Genomic DNA, 15,099 nt, shown 5'->3' with positions numbered 1-15,099 from the left:
AGACCTGACTGCTTCGTGGCTTACAAGATTCAACCGCTATTTAGCCGAACCTACCATCTAGCTATCTCAAAGACTGGAATATGATGTGTGGGCTGATTATTGAGTGCTAAACGAGGTTGTGCTATAATATCGTACACCTTCGATGGCGTGTACTTTTGAGTCGAGATATTGCCGTTGGTAAAGACATGCGTGATTGGCAATTGTCTTGCATTAAACACTTTGCAACCTGCTCCAAAGAATTCCTGAATGGGCCATCCTTTGCATGCAGTCCTATCTCGGATAGAAGTTTTCCGTACGCCCAAATGTCATTAAGTCGACGTTGTTCGAACGAAAGATCAAAGGGAGACGCCTCATCCCGAATTTCTGGTGAGCACCATTCGCGAGTTATCCCGCTAATGCCGCTGATTTCGATGATCTCTGCATCTCCTTCGCTATCAATGGCGATATTTGAAGGTTTTATGTCCATATGAGTTTGGTTTGCCTCATGGAAGCAATTTAACGCAGTTCCGATCTGGATGGGCCATTTCTTCCAGGCGTACTTTGCCATACGGTTTTCCGAAAGAATCTCCCGTAAAGATCCTTCAGGGTATGTAGGGAGTAGAATCCCAGTCATAATTGGTTCTCGATTGCTATCCTTCGAAGTCATATAAGGGTTTGTAGAGACGACAACCCCCCTCGGCTTCACAATATTAGGCGCACCATAAAAGTTCTCAAGGTTATCCAGCTCTCTCTTAGAGACAGTGAAACCATTGGATTTGTAAAAAGGACAATCAACTATCTTGAGAATATACTGCGTCCCGTTGTTGTATACCCGAAATACTCCGTCTGAGATTTCCGTATCGCGTGTCAGCTCCTCATCGTTGATCTTCCGAAAAAAAGCGTAATCGGCGGCCTTAGGATAGACGACACGAAGGGGATCTTCTCGGATTCTGTAATTCAGGGATCTATCGAGAATTTCCAGTGTGCCAGAGGTGCCAACTAATCCGACCTCCGAGTTTTGCCCTGTTGCCGACGTGTCTCCTTCTACTATAAGCTCAGTCACGGTGTTGGCGATGAGGGGAAGCGGCTCGTAGTTGATTCGTCTAACTAGGTCTTGGAATAACACGCGGCGTTGACACTTCGAAGCCTGCTGGATTTGGTCATTGTCGAGAAGGTTGGCGATTGAGCCGATCAGAGTCACTTTGATCCACCACCGGCTATCCTTCTCATGGTAGATCAAAGTCTGCGAGCGGCTGCTAGGTTCCGTCTTTCCCTGTGCGAGAAAGTCTCGGTTTTCTGAGTATGATTTGAGCTCAAGGTGGGTTTTTGACATGATTGGAGTGGAAGATAGGATGAATGTTTGTTGAAGCTGGGGCTGATATTCCTTCGGCCGTTGCGGGGGGGCCAATTTACCAGAAAAGCAAGCATGACTAATTATGACTGCTGAACTAGTTAAAATAGTTAGTTATAGCTTCACTGGATATCATATAATTATAAGATAAAGTCCGGTGTAAGAATGATGCTTCCTGGTAAAGAAATTGAGCTGATAGACATCTATTGTCACGACTACCAAGGCTTGTACTAATTATGACTGGGAGGTATTGATAGTTATTATATATTATATTTATAAAAATGGAGTGCCTATGTTAGGAAATTATAGAATAATTATAGAAACCCGCATAACTTATTTACTATTGTCTGGTGTCTGGTCTGATAATCCGTACTTACTTTTATCGCCTAGCGTTTCTGGATGCTTCGATGATGCCAATCCATGACGCTGCGCAATCCCTCCTCGCCCGTCCTGGGTCTCTACCCTTTGCACAAAATGAATATGACGCCGTATACTCATTCATGGCGCTTGACACTGTGCACGATCCGATCTCCAGGCTGTCTTGTCAGAACTCGTCCGCGTCACGGCTCGTTCCTCCCCCACCGCAGGTATAACCATCATCCAAGGTGCCCCAGACAACGAGGTAGCCCGGTTGCTGAATACCCTTTGCCTCCCTCTGGACACGGGCTTAGAAGACGGGCAGCAGTATTCAAGTCACCAAGGATACCTGCTCTACCGTGCAAAGAAGGTTCCTTAAGATTGAAGAAGCGGAAGCATTTCTCTTCACAGGATGAGAGCCAAGTACGTCCTTTTTGGATATGATTCTGTTTCTGAAGCGGCAGAGGCTGTGGCTGCACCTTGGTTTTGCGGTGACAAGAGCCTCGCAGGAGTGAAGGAGACTCTGGCGCCGCATTTGCGGAACCTATTCATGGTGCTGAATAATGACTTGGTTATACTTGTTGTGAGGCTAGTGTAGAATTAGAGATTTTGTTGTTGCTGCTTAAGTTGTGGAGAGATCTGACTCGGATAGCTGGTGATGTTGATTTGAGTACGGAGAGTGTTGCTTTCTCATGTTGTGTATTGTGATGTATTTAAGAATACACTATTCTTTGTTTGGTGTAAAACCTGCCCAACATAGACTAGCTGTATCGAAACCATATATTGTTCTGTAACACTCGTAAGTCTCGTAAGATATACTAGTTTGGTCTGAAACGAGGCAAGATGGGCTATCCCTATGATATGGTTAATTTTGGACCTGATATGAGTGCGTAGATTTCTCTGGCTGAATCTGATTTTGCAATTGTCTTTCTTCCTGCGTGTAAACTCAACACCTCCCTATCCATGTCGTCCTATCATGGTGCATTCAATGGTAAGTCGCTGTCCATCTACTATCAAGATGCTATGCTATGCTATGCTGCAGCTTACTTTGGACCTTGTAATCTGACCTGATAATGCCTTTTAAGTACGAAATCTGGTCGCTCGCAATTTCATCATGCTACAGTCAACTACGCTTCTCAAACGCATGGGCACCTGCAGACAGCTAAGACTATACTCCTCTCATGCCTCCTGCACCGTCAGTGGAAAGCCCAAGCAGGAAATCGCCTTACCTAGTCAATCAGCCCCAAATTCTCCAGCGCAATATGCCCTGTCCGTATTCCCAATTCCTCGTTCATTGCTCACTCGCCAGACCAGACAGACTAACCAATATCTGCGCAACCAGAACAACCCTCGACAGCCTTATAAATTGGGCCCGACAAGGCTCCATCTACCCCCTCACCTTCGGACTCGCCTGCTGCGCCATCGAAATGATGCACATCGCCGCACCCCGCTACGACGGCGACAGACTGGTCCTCCTCTTCCGCGCCTCCCCGCGACAGTCAGATCTGATGATTGTGGCGGGCACCCTGACGAATAAAATGGCGCCGGCGATGCGCCAGGTGTATGACCAGATGCCGGAGCCGCGGTATGTGATTAGCATGGGCTCTTGTGCGAATGGAGGTGGGTATTACCATTATAGTTATTCGGTTGTTAGGGGGTGTGATCGTGTTGTTCCGGTGGATGTTTATCTTCCTGGTTGTGAGTTTTGCCATTGCAAATCAAGTCTCTTTGTCGTACAGTAGTGCTTCTGGTGTTGGTACTTGTGGTTGCTGACTGGTTGTGTTGTTGTAGGCCCGCCGACAGCTGAGGCGTTGTTGTATGGGATCTTTCTGATTCAGAGGAAGATGAAGAGTAGGAAGGTTACGCGTATGTGGCATCGGCGGTGAATTTGTTTTTCTTTTTCAGTTGGATAATATAGTTGGCAAAGATAAAATTGGTTGTAAATGTTGGAATACTCCATAGAATAAAGATTGGTGAATATGGACGTTAGTAATCAATAGAAGCCTCTAAACCAACATCATCCTACAACATCTTCTTCTCTAGTCATTAAAACCATCAAGGTTGCTTTCAATATGCACCAATCGTAAATGCCCGCAAAAAGAAAGACTGGAAAGTCGCATCACGGCTGTTCCGAGTGCAAGCGGCGCAGCGTCAAGGTATCGTCACCCACCAACCACCTTTCCATGCCTATTCTAACCAGCCCAGTGTGACGAGAAGCGGCCACAATGCTCTTCTTGTGAAAACCGCCGGACGGCTTGTCATTATGCCACTTCTGGTCCCTTTTTCTGGGTAAACAATGACAATAACCATGGCTCTTCTACACCAGAAAAGCCACCGCAAGAGCAAGAAATCAACCAAACAATAACGCAGGGCCCAACACCCAGCAGTCAATTTAACATCCCACACCTCAGACTCCTCCTCAATTGGGCAACATCAACCTGCCATTCTATCGCCCGGGCCCACGCGGACGCCAAGGTCTGGCAGGATGTCATCCCCCAGCAGGCCTTAACCTGTCCATATCTCCTGCATGGCATCTTTGCTGTCTCAGCGCTGCATATGGCTCTTTCTTCGCCTTCCACATCTAACCCCAGAAACAACTCCAACTGTATTGGATCTGAACAGCACCAGCAGCGTGAAAAGCAAACCATGCTCTAAACCGCCGAACACCACCAAAGCGAAGCAATCAAGATGTTCACATCAAAAGTCGGGGATCAACCCATGGAACCCCCCGAGCGTAATGCAAGTTTTGCCCTGTCGTGTCTGCTTATTGGGTTTGCGTTTGGGTTTCCGTTGGCTGTTGAGACGCGGTCCGAGTTGGGCAGGAAGACGGCTGAGAGTGGTAGTGATAGTGGTGCGAATAATGCGCTGGATGAACTGGTTGGAGTCTTCAACCTCATACGCAAAATGATAAGCTATTCGACGCCTGCTATGGACGGGGTGCATATGAGCGAGCTAGGTGGTCTTCTCTTCGTTGGACAGGGGCTGGGACATGAACTGGGACCGGAACAGCAGGGACAAACACAGGCAGAGGCACAGACACAAGCACAGCCCTCCCACCACGCAATAAACAACCTCAACACCCTGCTAAACAAACTCTACCCACCGCACCACAAAACCCACCAAATAATCTCCTCAACTCTATCCTACCTCTCTAAACTCCTAACAGGCCTAGACGCAAACGCCGAACTAGTCTCTCTGAGCTTCATGTGGGTCTGCGACGTGCCAGCCGAATTCATCGATCTTGTTCAAGTCTATGATCCGCTTGCGCTGGTGGTGTTGGCACACTACTGTGTTGTCCTTCATCGGCTAAGAGAGCGTTGGTGGATTGCGACTTGGGGGGAGAGGGTGCTTGATGACATTAAGGGGATTTTGGGGGTGGCTTGGAGTGGGGAGGTTGAGTGGGCGGTTGGAATGGTTAACCAGGGTTAAATAAGTTATTTGTGTTCATAGTTGTTCAGAATGGCGGTTTTTGTATAGCAGGGTGGGAAATAAGGAGGACGGGAAGTATATTTGATTGCCCTCTCTCCTGGTTAAAGTATGCTAGATTAGTTTGGGAGTTTAGAATGGATTGGTTTCATGATTTCTCTAATCTATCTTGGCGTGAAGTGTGTGGGCGTAGATAAAATGGATGGTTATATATCCTTACTATGGTGTGACTTCTTGGAGAATTCAATCTATTTTAGGCCTTACAGAAAATCTACTCTGAACATAAAAATGCAAAATATGATTTGTTTTCTTACTGTGGCGGTTCTATATCCCCACGTTTGAGGAGCTGGATCTTGCCCATCGTAAGGACAGGTTGACTCCCAGCTTCGTCTTCATTTCCATCACCAGTCTCCTCAAGGCTCTTGGCCAGAGCCTTATCATAGCTCGATGGGTCAATGCCCAAAATACCGCCTACGTACCCACCTCGTTCACCGGGGACGCTGAACTCTCGGAATAGATATTTCCACTCGTTCAGCCAGGCCTTAACTGCCTTTCCGATCTTATCTTTGCCGTTCTTGGAGTGGTGTCCTGTACCGGTAATGGCGTAGATGATTCGCCGGCCTTCTCGAGCGTGTTGGAGAAGGATTTTCTCTAGATACTCGATTGCTTCTTCGGGGTGTAATCCGTGTAAATCGACGTAGAGTTCCTCGGATGCATCGTCCAGGCCAGCAGTAAGCAGATGTTTGTTGCGCTCTTCGTAGAGTTGTCGTGCGGCCTCTCGATGGCATTTGCGCATGGCTTCATTTTCCGCCTGTCCACGTAGAGACAGAGCCTTAGCGGCTCGTGCGTCGTTTCTGTTCCAGGCTTGAGCAGCACTTGAATTTGGTCAGCTGATGATCAAACAATGAATGAAAATAATATGCCTACCTTTGGAGGAACTTATTTCTCACTGTACCGTGGCGGATCGCCTCGGTTCGGTATTTAATATACTGTTGGTTTGTTCGAGAGCCGGTTTCAAGCCAAGGAATATGCTGTGGAGCCGGAATTGCTTGCGCAGCGGCGCTATTTTCACGGCCTTTTCCTTCTCGGCTATGCTTGGATGAGGACTTCCCCTTTCCTGGAGCCGGAGATGGAGACATGCGCACAACATCCGCCAGAGAAGCAGGCACGTTGTCCCGATTTGAAGTATTGTCACGGTTCTTTCTCCCGTGGTTCTTCTTCCCTGAATTCTTCGCATTAACAGCAGCAAGAGTAGGGAAGGCATCCGGGTCATCGACCGATATAGCTGCTGGGTTGAGTTCTCGGTGCTGATGTCGGCTCCCTGGCCGTGAGTGAGGGCGCGATAGACTCGTCATACTTCCATTCCGTTTGCCTCCAAGGTGCGATGCATTTTTGCCTCCGGGGAAGCCAAATAGATAACCTGGATATTTGCCTCCTCCCCACTGATCTGTGGCTCCTGGAGTCGATTGCAACGGAGGAAACGCATCTGGTGCATTATCTACCTGAAAAGCGATGCCGGCTGACGTAACCGATGGGTTGCCGTCAACACTAAGGTTTGCGACAAGTGCAGAGGGGTCGTGAGAAAATGGGCATCCGTCGCCAGCTAGGCAATTTCCCATTACCCAGTATCTAAAAGTGAAGAAAGCGTCAGCCATAATCTCTAAATAATACTATACGGCTTCCACAATACTTACTTGCAAAGATGGCTAGTGAGATCATGGCTGAAGCGACAATCTGCGCGAAGGCATTGACCAGTGGATAGCCAATACTTGCAAACCACCGGACTACGATTTTGAACGGGAGTTGCAGTGCCTTTGTGAGATTCCACTGACATGGACTTTCCTACGACAACACGGCTGTCGTCTGGCATACTAGACGCCGATCCGCCATCGGTTCCTTGGGTTAGAGCGGCCATTGTGGCGCCTAGGTCATACCCGTTTTCTTCGAGAGCGGTTTCTATTTCCTCATTGGATCGTTTGTCTCCAAGCACCGTGCGCAGAATGTCGTGAGGGCTCATATCGGGAACGAATTCAGGAGCCGTAGCGCTCAGGTTGCCGTGAATGCTGAAACCACCCGCAGACGAGGTTGTGCTCATCGCATCATCGGCCACCAGCCAGTCCACATTACTATCATTGCCAAAATCACCATAGAAGTCTGATAGGTGGCTTTGATCTGAGAATTCATACGCGTTCAAGTTCGGGGAGTGCGGAATGGGCTGAGCAAGAGCGAGTCTTGGGGACGGGCGAGGAGATGTAAATGGCGACACTGTAGAGGATAGAGGTGCCCGTGGAAGACCGCTTCGAGAATTTTGTAACCATGATGTGCTGCCAGGGCTGGTCCCTAAATTCGAATGGGGGGACAACGGTGTGGACGATCGAGCCATCTGCCAAGGGGCAGGGGATGAGCGGCGAATAACTGTAGGACGGGCCGGTGGTGGGGAGGAATCCGGCAATGTGCGGTTTCGATGTCGCCAGAGGATATCGAGGACAGCATTCTCAAGTGACGTTCCCGATAAGGAGGTCTTTTCGCGGAGAAAGTCCTCGATCTTTTCGACCTGGTCTTCTTCATCAAGGGATTTATCCTGGAGGATCTGGAGACAGTCCTCCAGGAGCTCCTCCGCGACCATGTCGGGTTTTCTGTAGGACTAGCGGTGATAGGAGGGTCGATAAAGCCGAGAAGGGGGGGAAGAGGACGCAGCGCGGGAATATCAGGGAGTCGGGGAAGCCAGCTAGATGTGGGGTAAAGGGAGAATAAAGAGTCCGCAAGGTATCGAGCTGTGAGGATCGGCTGGGAGCAAGGACGATCTCAGATTTTGGAGCCCATAGTCCTTCGAGTAACCTTGAGTTTCACGAGATATATAGACGCTGAGCAGAAGCCCGAGGGGGGATGGCTGTCGTCAGTGAAGGGGGATTGTTATGCGACAGGAGACAACTTGCGGTCCACGGATGCTTACATCGCATCGGGCCATGAAATAAGCGATGAGAGAAAACAAGAACAAGAAGGCTAAATATGGCAGAAGTCGAACAAACAAAACGACAGAACAAACAGCAGGCACAGAACGCAGAAGCCAGAGAAGCTGGAAGGGGAGTGGGAGAAGCCAAGGGAGCGGAAGCTGATGGGATGGGACGAGAAAGTCGGGACTCGACGATCGATAGGCTGAGACCCGCCCAACAATCATAACGCCAGGAGCTGAATGGCACCGCGCTAGTCAAGACCGATCTGGATTCTGGACCGCTTTGTCCGGTCTGGCATTCGAGAGGAACGATATAAAGCCCTCGATATCACCAAGATGCTTCCTTGTTTCTTCTTTATTTACTCTGCCTGCCCCCTCAGGCCACATTTCCGTTCCTTGGCAGATGCCTGAGGATCGGAGTCGATCTGCCGCGGTTGATGGTGGCGAGCTGGTGATACACCGGTCGTCGTACCAAGAGGCACTGGAAATTGGGGACAATGTCCGGTTTAATCTTATGCTAGTATTCACTGGGATATTTACAGACCACGTTGTAGATAATTTACCAGAGTGCAAACCCCAGAGTAAGCAGTCAGTCGTCGCTATGTTGTGGCTGTGCCGGGTGTAAGTTGTAATTTGATACCGTATTCTGCGCCATATCAGCCAGCGGAGGGCGTATTAATTGTACGATAGTTACGAAAGTTACAACTGGGTCCGGACATCGTCACTCATAATGCTCCAGCTCCGCCTTTTGCTCCATCAAGACCACTCCTTGCGCTTCCTTCCTGTTCAAGCTTATATCATTCTCTCCTTTCTCTCTATCTCTCTCTCTCTTTCTTCAGCTCTTCGGGTTCTTACGTGCTGACGGCGTTTTGAAAGTGAAAACTGGCCAATCGTTCAGCCGCCGCGTTTCAGGGCGACCAAGAGAATAGGCAACCCGAATTCCAGCTGATTATCCCGCCTTGCATCAAGTCCTCCATTCACTCATGTTCGATCGGTCGCCGAGGGTCACAATTTACCCTCTTTGATTGACGACACTCTAAGTCGTCTATTTGACTCTCAACTTTCGGCAACGCGAACAGTTCGCGCGTCCCTTATCGACGGTGACGCAGTTCGCCATCCTTTGCCGACCCGCTCGCAGGTCTCCGAGCTTCAGGCCCAATATAACAATTTTATCATACCAATTTCTTGAACATACCTCTCCGACATGCCCGCCGACTACGCCTCTACGGCGCGGGCTCTTTCTGTTTCAGATTCTTCGTCTCGTACTCCTTCTCCGCTGGGGGAGGGTGCTCGTCCACCATGGAGTAAAGCCACAACCGACACTCGGAACAACGCCGGCTTCTCTACACGGAGATCAAATCCTGCCCCGAAGCAAGGCATCATGGCTCGCTTGAATGCAATAAATGAGCGCGTGCTAGCAACATGGCGAAAAATGACATTTTGGCAAAGAGTCGGTAGCGTTCTGGCTGTTATCGGCGTTAATCTTTTGGGACTCGGCTTCCTATATTTCACGGGAAGAGTCTTTCAATGGCTCGGACCGGTTGCTGAGAAATGGGAGCATTCAGGCCTAGTCTTCTTTTTGCTGTGGCTTTGTGTATTTTTCGTCTCGTTCCCTCCATTGGTTGGGTGGTCCACGTTCGGGACAGTTTCTGGCTATATATTCGGAGTTTGGAAAGGGTAAGTCCAGAGTTGCTACCTCGCAGTCATCAGCTAACCCAGTATCTATTATAGCTGGGGGCTTTATGCGTCGGCTACGATATTAGGATCGACATGCTCTTTCATCGCATCCCGAACAGTCCTCTCCAAGTTTGTCCAACGACTTGTATCGCGCGACAAGCGATTCGCAGCTCTTTCCCTGACACTGAAGTATGACGGGCTCAAGCTGCTATGCATGATTCGTCTTTGTCCATTGCCGTACTCAATATGCAATGGGGCGATTTCGACTTTCCCCACGGTTGAGCCACTGATGTACGGGCTTGCCACTGCCATTATTTCCCCAAAGTTACTTGTGCCCGCCTTTATTGGCAGTCGTTTGCGCATACTATACGAAAAAGGGGAGGATATGAGTACAGGTTCGAAACTCGTCAATATTTTCAGCATCATCATTTCCATAGCCGCAGGGATCTTTACCGGATGGTATATTTATAAGAGGTAAGTAGGATTTTTATCATCGCGTTTTCATCAGATACTTACCCCCTGTGATAGAACCCTGGCGCGTGCCAAAGAACTAGAGGATAGAGAAAGAGACGATATCCGACATTCTCTCGAAGCCGACCATGCTGCTCACCGTCCACACCGAGCATTTTCGGATGATCCCAATGTCAATGCCGCGGCAACGACTCTCGCGCGCGATGAAGAAGAACGCATTGGATTTAACGATTTTGATGATGATAATGTTGACCTGGTTATCGACGATGACGACCGGTCTCCCCTGCGGTCAAAATCCCCTTACCGAGATGAGTTTACCGACAACGAGTCGGACGTCTTTCGAGATGGCGATGGGACGGAAGGCGAAACATACACGCTACATACCCATGTCAGACAGGGTTGATCCACTGAGCTTCTATACTGCCTGGTGCAGCGGCTCGATTCTCTTTAAATGTTTTGCCTATGTAGCCTGTGGTCATGAGTTATGTCTTGTATAGCTTGGTAATTGGTATGGTTAAATATAGCATAGACAATTTGGCGGAGTAACTGTCTTTATCATAATAAAAAAAAATGCCACGAAGAAGTGCTAGCGAGAATGTATAGACCGAGGGGTGAGGTTCACGGGGCCGGTTGGGAGAATTTCCGCATTGGAACCGCAGAGTGCGCTGCCAAGATCGACTCTTGCCAGTCGAGAGCAAGTCAATCATTCTCCCTTCCCCATCGTCCCCAGGGACTATCTAGTCCGATCAAGCCACTAAAGCTCCATCTTGTCATTCCTTTGGCTATTGTATTTCTATTCTTCTTCGGACTCAAACTCTATCGGATATACTTCCAGTCCCCTCGCATCAGATGGTACAAATTGCAAGGGTGGCTAGCCAGGCTCTGCGAACCCACCACACTACCAGTAAGTCAAGCCCTCATCCGTATCAAGTTATATATGTAGTCCAGCTTTCTTGGTATCTTATCTCCATATATCTTGTGCTATTCTAATATCAAATGAAGGTTCCCCTCATATATATTTGTCCTCCCATGCTCGCAGCCTCTCCTTCCCGACCACACAATTTTCGCATGAAGAGTGGGCCCATCATGGATGAATATGTTCGGATTTGACATCTACATAATTAGCTGGCGCGACAATGGACGACTTGCATTCTAAGCTGATTATAGCTTAAATTGGTCGTTCATATCATCTAGGTTGAATTTGGGATTGCACGACTCCCTCGTCGGATCCCTTTCGACATTCCCTTGCTGGCAATGACGGACGGTACAGCTTCCTTGGCTGCACGCCCCCCAGCAGGATACTCCTCTCAGGCGGGTGTCTTCCGTCAATATATTCCATCGAACTCCATCAGCAGTAATGGATATCCTTCGAAACAGCCGCTGCCGCTGCAGCCAAATGGGGTACAATTCGAGTACGGGATGACCAATCCATACTCGTCCCAGAATCATGTCCTTGCTGCAGGCCCTCAAAAATCTAGAAATGTGCCTAACGGTATTAACTCTGGAAACAAAAACATGGATTACTTGACCTATGAGCTGGTTACAGAGACCAACGCCAGCACGCCTAATGATTCTACCACTACTTCGTTTCCATCTGCCTCCAGCAATGGAAAATCTACTCCGCCGTCGACGATCGTAAATTTCAATTCGGCCACTGCCTCTATAGGCCCGATCCCTTCTGATGAGAGCTCTGATTATTCGAAATATCGCCCACGATCATCCATCCCCTCGCGTCTTCCGGCGCCAATATACGCCCAACAATGCGTGGTGGCAGCGTACTCATCAAGGCTCAACCCCTATGCCCTTCATCGTAAAGAGCAAGAGGCTTTGCAGGACTACTTGTGTCACCTTCATGTTACCGTCTACCTTAATATACGTAATGGGATTTTACGACTTTGGACCCGTAATCCCATGGTTAGTGTGACTAAAGAGGAGGCGCTGGGATGTGCCAAAGACTACCGCTGGATGAACCTTGCTTCGTTTGCATACGAATGGCTTGTGCGAAATGGATACATCAACTTCGGCTGTGTCGAGATTCCCCCAGCCTTGGTCCCCCCAAAGAAGGGCCGCCGGAGAGAAGGCCCCGTGATTGTTATCATTGGAGCTGGAATGGCAGGCCTGGGCTGTGCGCGGCAGCTAGAAGGATTCTTCAATCATTACCATGATATTTACTCTTCTCCCCGTGTTATCTTGCTCGAGGGTAGGCGCAGAATTGGAGGGCGTATATACTCTCATCCGTTACGAAGCCTTCAGTCCTCTACGCTACCCGCGGGCCTTGTTCCGAAGGCCGAGATGGGTGCTCAGATTGTTGTTGGATTTGAGCATGGTAATCCATTAGACCAGATCATACGAGGCCAGTTGGCGCTTTCGTATCATTTGCTACGTGATCTATCTACCATTTACGATGTAGATGGTTCCCCAGTGGATGAAGCGCGAGATGCAACAGCTGAAAGCCTCTATAATGATATACTAGATCGATCCGGGGCGTATCGACACAAATCGGTTATAACACCGACGGCAGAAGGAGATCGCGAACTTATCGATTCAGGACGTGACATAACAACGAGTGACGGGGTCACAGTCAAACAGTACGAAGAGGCAAGGGCAGCCGGAACTATTGGCCTACTGCTTCCAGCGAAACGCCTTCGTCGCGGTGTAGGCCACAAAACGGCAGATATCAAGTCAGCCGCAGCTCCCGCGGCGGATCTTGACCAGCCAGAAGAAAACCCAACTGCCGTTGCCTGTCAGGCGATGGGCTGGGAACTCAACAAAGGGGTCTCGCCAAACCAAACCGTTAATCTGGACTCGGTTGCCGAAGCATCAAGGACCCAAACCTTGGGTAACGCAATGGACGAGGGCGTCCGTCAGTACCAGGAAATGCTACCCCTAACTCCAAAGGATTTGCGGTTGCTCAATTGGCACTTTGCAAACCTTGAATATGCCAATGCCACCAATATAGGCAATCTGAGTCTTTCTGGGTGGGACCAAGATATGGGGAACGAGTTTTATGGACCACACTCGCAGGTTGTCGGAGGATACCAGCGAGTACCTTACGGACTATGGCAGCACCCAACGAAGCTCGACGTCCGCACAAACAAAATAGTCTCGCGTGTTACATATGACACTGCCGACAAACACAAAACGGTGGTACATTGTGAGGACGGTGATTCAGTTGCCGCAGACATGGTAGTCTACACAGGGTCTCTAGGTACCTTGAAGCACCGATCTGTGCAGTTTTCTCCGCCTCTACCTGGGTGGAAACAGGGAGCAATCGATCGGCTTGGCTTTGGAGTGATGAACAAAGTAATATTAGCATTCGAGCAACCTTTCTGGGACACCGAAAGAGACATGTTTGGCCTTCTACGTGAGCCAAATAACAGAGAAAGTATGATCCAAGAGGAGTATGCCGCAAATAGAGGCCGCTTCTACTTGTTTTGGAACTGCATGAAAACCACCGGGCTTCCGGTTCTGATTGCTCTAATGGCTGGAGATTCCGCTCATCAAGCGGAACGTACTCCTGATGCTGAAATAATTACTGAGGTCATGAGTCAGCTGCGTAACGTTTTCAAACAAGTCGCTGTTCCCGATCCTTTGGAAACTATCATTACCCGCTGGGCGAGCGACAAGTTTACCAGGGGAACCTACTCCTATGTTGCAGCAGACGCACTTCCAGAAGACTACGATTTAATGGCCAAACCAATCGGAAACTTGTACTTTGCAGGCGAAGCCACCTGTGGCACTCACCCGGCCACCGTCCACGGCGCATACCTCTCAGGACTACGAGCAGCATCCGAGATCATCGACTCCATCCTAGGCCCTATCCCGATTCCAAACCCTCTCGTCCCAGAAAAGAACAAGGCCACAAACTCAAGCATGTCCAATGGCACACCCCTCGGCACCCCGCACATCCCACTAGACACCGGAACGCCAGAAATCCCAATCCAACAACAACCACATCCACCAACATCCAACTCTGGATCCGCCTCCCGGGCCTCCTACGACCAGGCCATGCTCGCAGCTATTTACACCGAAACCGGTCCCCCCGTCCCCCGTCCGGCCCGCACAGGCCTTAACCCCTTCCTCCTCTACCAAAAAGACTTCTGGCCCAAAGCCCGCGCTCAATGCGACGCCACCCACCAACTCGAAACCAACAACCCGTCCGCAAAAGCACCCCGCGATTCTGTCCGTGCAGCCCTCGGCCTCATGTGGCGCCAAGCTCCCGAGGAAATAAAACGGCCGTACCTCGAGCAGGCGGAAGTCAATCGGCAAACAAATGCCGAGATTGCGGCGAAATGGAAGAGGGACAACGCCGAGTGGGAGGAGAAATCGGCTGCGGCGAAGAAGCGCTGGCGAGAGGAGAATCCGTTTGAGAGATGGCTTGCTATGGAGGCGGGTGAGCCGCCTAGTAAGAAGGTGAATAATTCTTCTTCTGCTTCTTCGTCTTTGAAGAGGGACGTGGCTGGAGCACCTATTGTCACCACCACTGCTACTCCGTCTGGGTTACCCTCTCATTTAGCGGGAACGGGCATGCAAAATGGAACCGCCAACGGAGCTGTCAACGGCGCTGGCAATATCGCGAATATTCCTACGACTACCACGATAACGAATGGTATTGCATCAGCGCCAGTAACGAATACGTTTCCTTTCTCGAATACTCAACAGACTAGCTTACCGCAACCGACTGATCAGCCGAACCATATCAATTCTCAATGATCGACTTGCAACCCGACTTGAGAGATATTGAACTTTGTAAACCTCCATTTCTATCTACTCCTACTGGGTTGTGGGTTATTCTCATTGAAGATATATCCCGTTATTCCCTACGTTATCTTGTCATACACGAGTCATGAAATATAAACTAGAATATCAAGCCTAGTCATCAAGG

At 49.4% G+C, this 15,099-nt stretch overlaps 8 protein-coding genes across 8 annotated transcripts; 6 read left to right on the top strand and 2 right to left on the bottom strand.

The window, feature by feature from the left end:
• Nucleotides 1–121: 121 nt before the first annotated feature.
• On the bottom strand, nucleotides 122–1,312 carry APUU_60301S (uncharacterized protein; the record flags this gene model as incomplete). Its single annotated transcript, XM_041693526.1, has 1 exon — nucleotides 122–1,312. One exon carries the CDS (start codon nucleotides 1,310–1,312, stop codon nucleotides 122–124), a length of 1,191 nt encoding a protein of 396 aa, XP_041559447.1.
• A 1,489-nt stretch (nucleotides 1,313–2,801) lies between these two features.
• APUU_60300A (NuoB/complex I 20 kDa subunit family protein) lies at nucleotides 2,802–3,573 on the top strand (the record flags this gene model as incomplete). The annotated part of the gene is made up of 3 exons (XM_041693525.1): nucleotides 2,802–2,956; nucleotides 3,030–3,385; nucleotides 3,479–3,573. 3 exons carry the CDS (start codon nucleotides 2,802–2,804, stop codon nucleotides 3,571–3,573), a joined length of 606 nt encoding a protein of 201 aa, XP_041559446.1.
• Nucleotides 3,574–3,774: 201 nt separating this feature from the next.
• APUU_60299A (Zn(II)2Cys6 transcription factor domain-containing protein) lies at nucleotides 3,775–4,342 on the top strand (the record flags this gene model as incomplete). The annotated part of the gene is made up of 2 exons (XM_041693523.1): nucleotides 3,775–3,843; nucleotides 3,893–4,342. 2 exons carry the CDS (start codon nucleotides 3,775–3,777, stop codon nucleotides 4,340–4,342), a joined length of 519 nt encoding a protein of 172 aa, XP_041559445.1.
• A 33-nt stretch (nucleotides 4,343–4,375) lies between these two features.
• On the top strand, nucleotides 4,376–5,116 carry APUU_60298A (uncharacterized protein; the record flags this gene model as incomplete). The annotated part of the gene is made up of 1 exon (XM_041693522.1): nucleotides 4,376–5,116. One exon carries the CDS (start codon nucleotides 4,376–4,378, stop codon nucleotides 5,114–5,116), a length of 741 nt encoding a protein of 246 aa, XP_041559444.1.
• A 307-nt stretch (nucleotides 5,117–5,423) lies between these two features.
• On the bottom strand, nucleotides 5,424–7,739 carry APUU_60297S (CCCH zinc finger and SMR domain protein; the record flags this gene model as incomplete). Its single annotated transcript, XM_041693521.1, has 3 exons — nucleotides 5,424–5,988; nucleotides 6,041–6,742; nucleotides 6,808–7,739. The coding sequence occupies 3 exons, from the start codon at nucleotides 7,737–7,739 to the stop codon at nucleotides 5,424–5,426; spliced, it is 2,199 nt and encodes a 732-aa protein (XP_041559443.1).
• Nucleotides 7,740–8,469: 730 nt separating this feature from the next.
• APUU_60296A (uncharacterized protein) lies at nucleotides 8,470–8,928 on the top strand (the record flags this gene model as incomplete). The annotated part of the gene is made up of 2 exons (XM_041693520.1): nucleotides 8,470–8,687; nucleotides 8,757–8,928. The coding sequence occupies 2 exons, from the start codon at nucleotides 8,470–8,472 to the stop codon at nucleotides 8,926–8,928; spliced, it is 390 nt and encodes a 129-aa protein (XP_041559442.1).
• A 342-nt stretch (nucleotides 8,929–9,270) lies between these two features.
• Nucleotides 9,271–10,617, top strand: TVP38 (TVP38/TMEM64 family protein; the record flags this gene model as incomplete). Its single annotated transcript, XM_041693519.1, has 3 exons — nucleotides 9,271–9,743; nucleotides 9,798–10,217; nucleotides 10,272–10,617. 3 exons carry the CDS (start codon nucleotides 9,271–9,273, stop codon nucleotides 10,615–10,617), a joined length of 1,239 nt encoding a protein of 412 aa, XP_041559441.1.
• Nucleotides 10,618–11,468: 851 nt separating this feature from the next.
• On the top strand, nucleotides 11,469–14,927 carry aof2 (putative lysine-specific histone demethylase Aof2; the record flags this gene model as incomplete). Its single annotated transcript, XM_041693518.1, has 1 exon — nucleotides 11,469–14,927. The coding sequence occupies one exon, from the start codon at nucleotides 11,469–11,471 to the stop codon at nucleotides 14,925–14,927; it is 3,459 nt and encodes a 1,152-aa protein (XP_041559440.1).
• Nucleotides 14,928–15,099: the final 172 nt, after the last annotated feature.

The sequence above is a fragment of the Aspergillus puulaauensis genome, chromosome 6, assembly GCF_016861865.1.
Source record: "Aspergillus puulaauensis MK2 DNA, chromosome 6, nearly complete sequence".
NCBI classification, from domain to species: domain Eukaryota; kingdom Fungi; phylum Ascomycota; class Eurotiomycetes; order Eurotiales; family Aspergillaceae; genus Aspergillus; species Aspergillus puulaauensis.
Note: the sequence above shows the minus strand (reverse complement) of the source record. Positions and strands in the feature narration are given on the sequence as shown.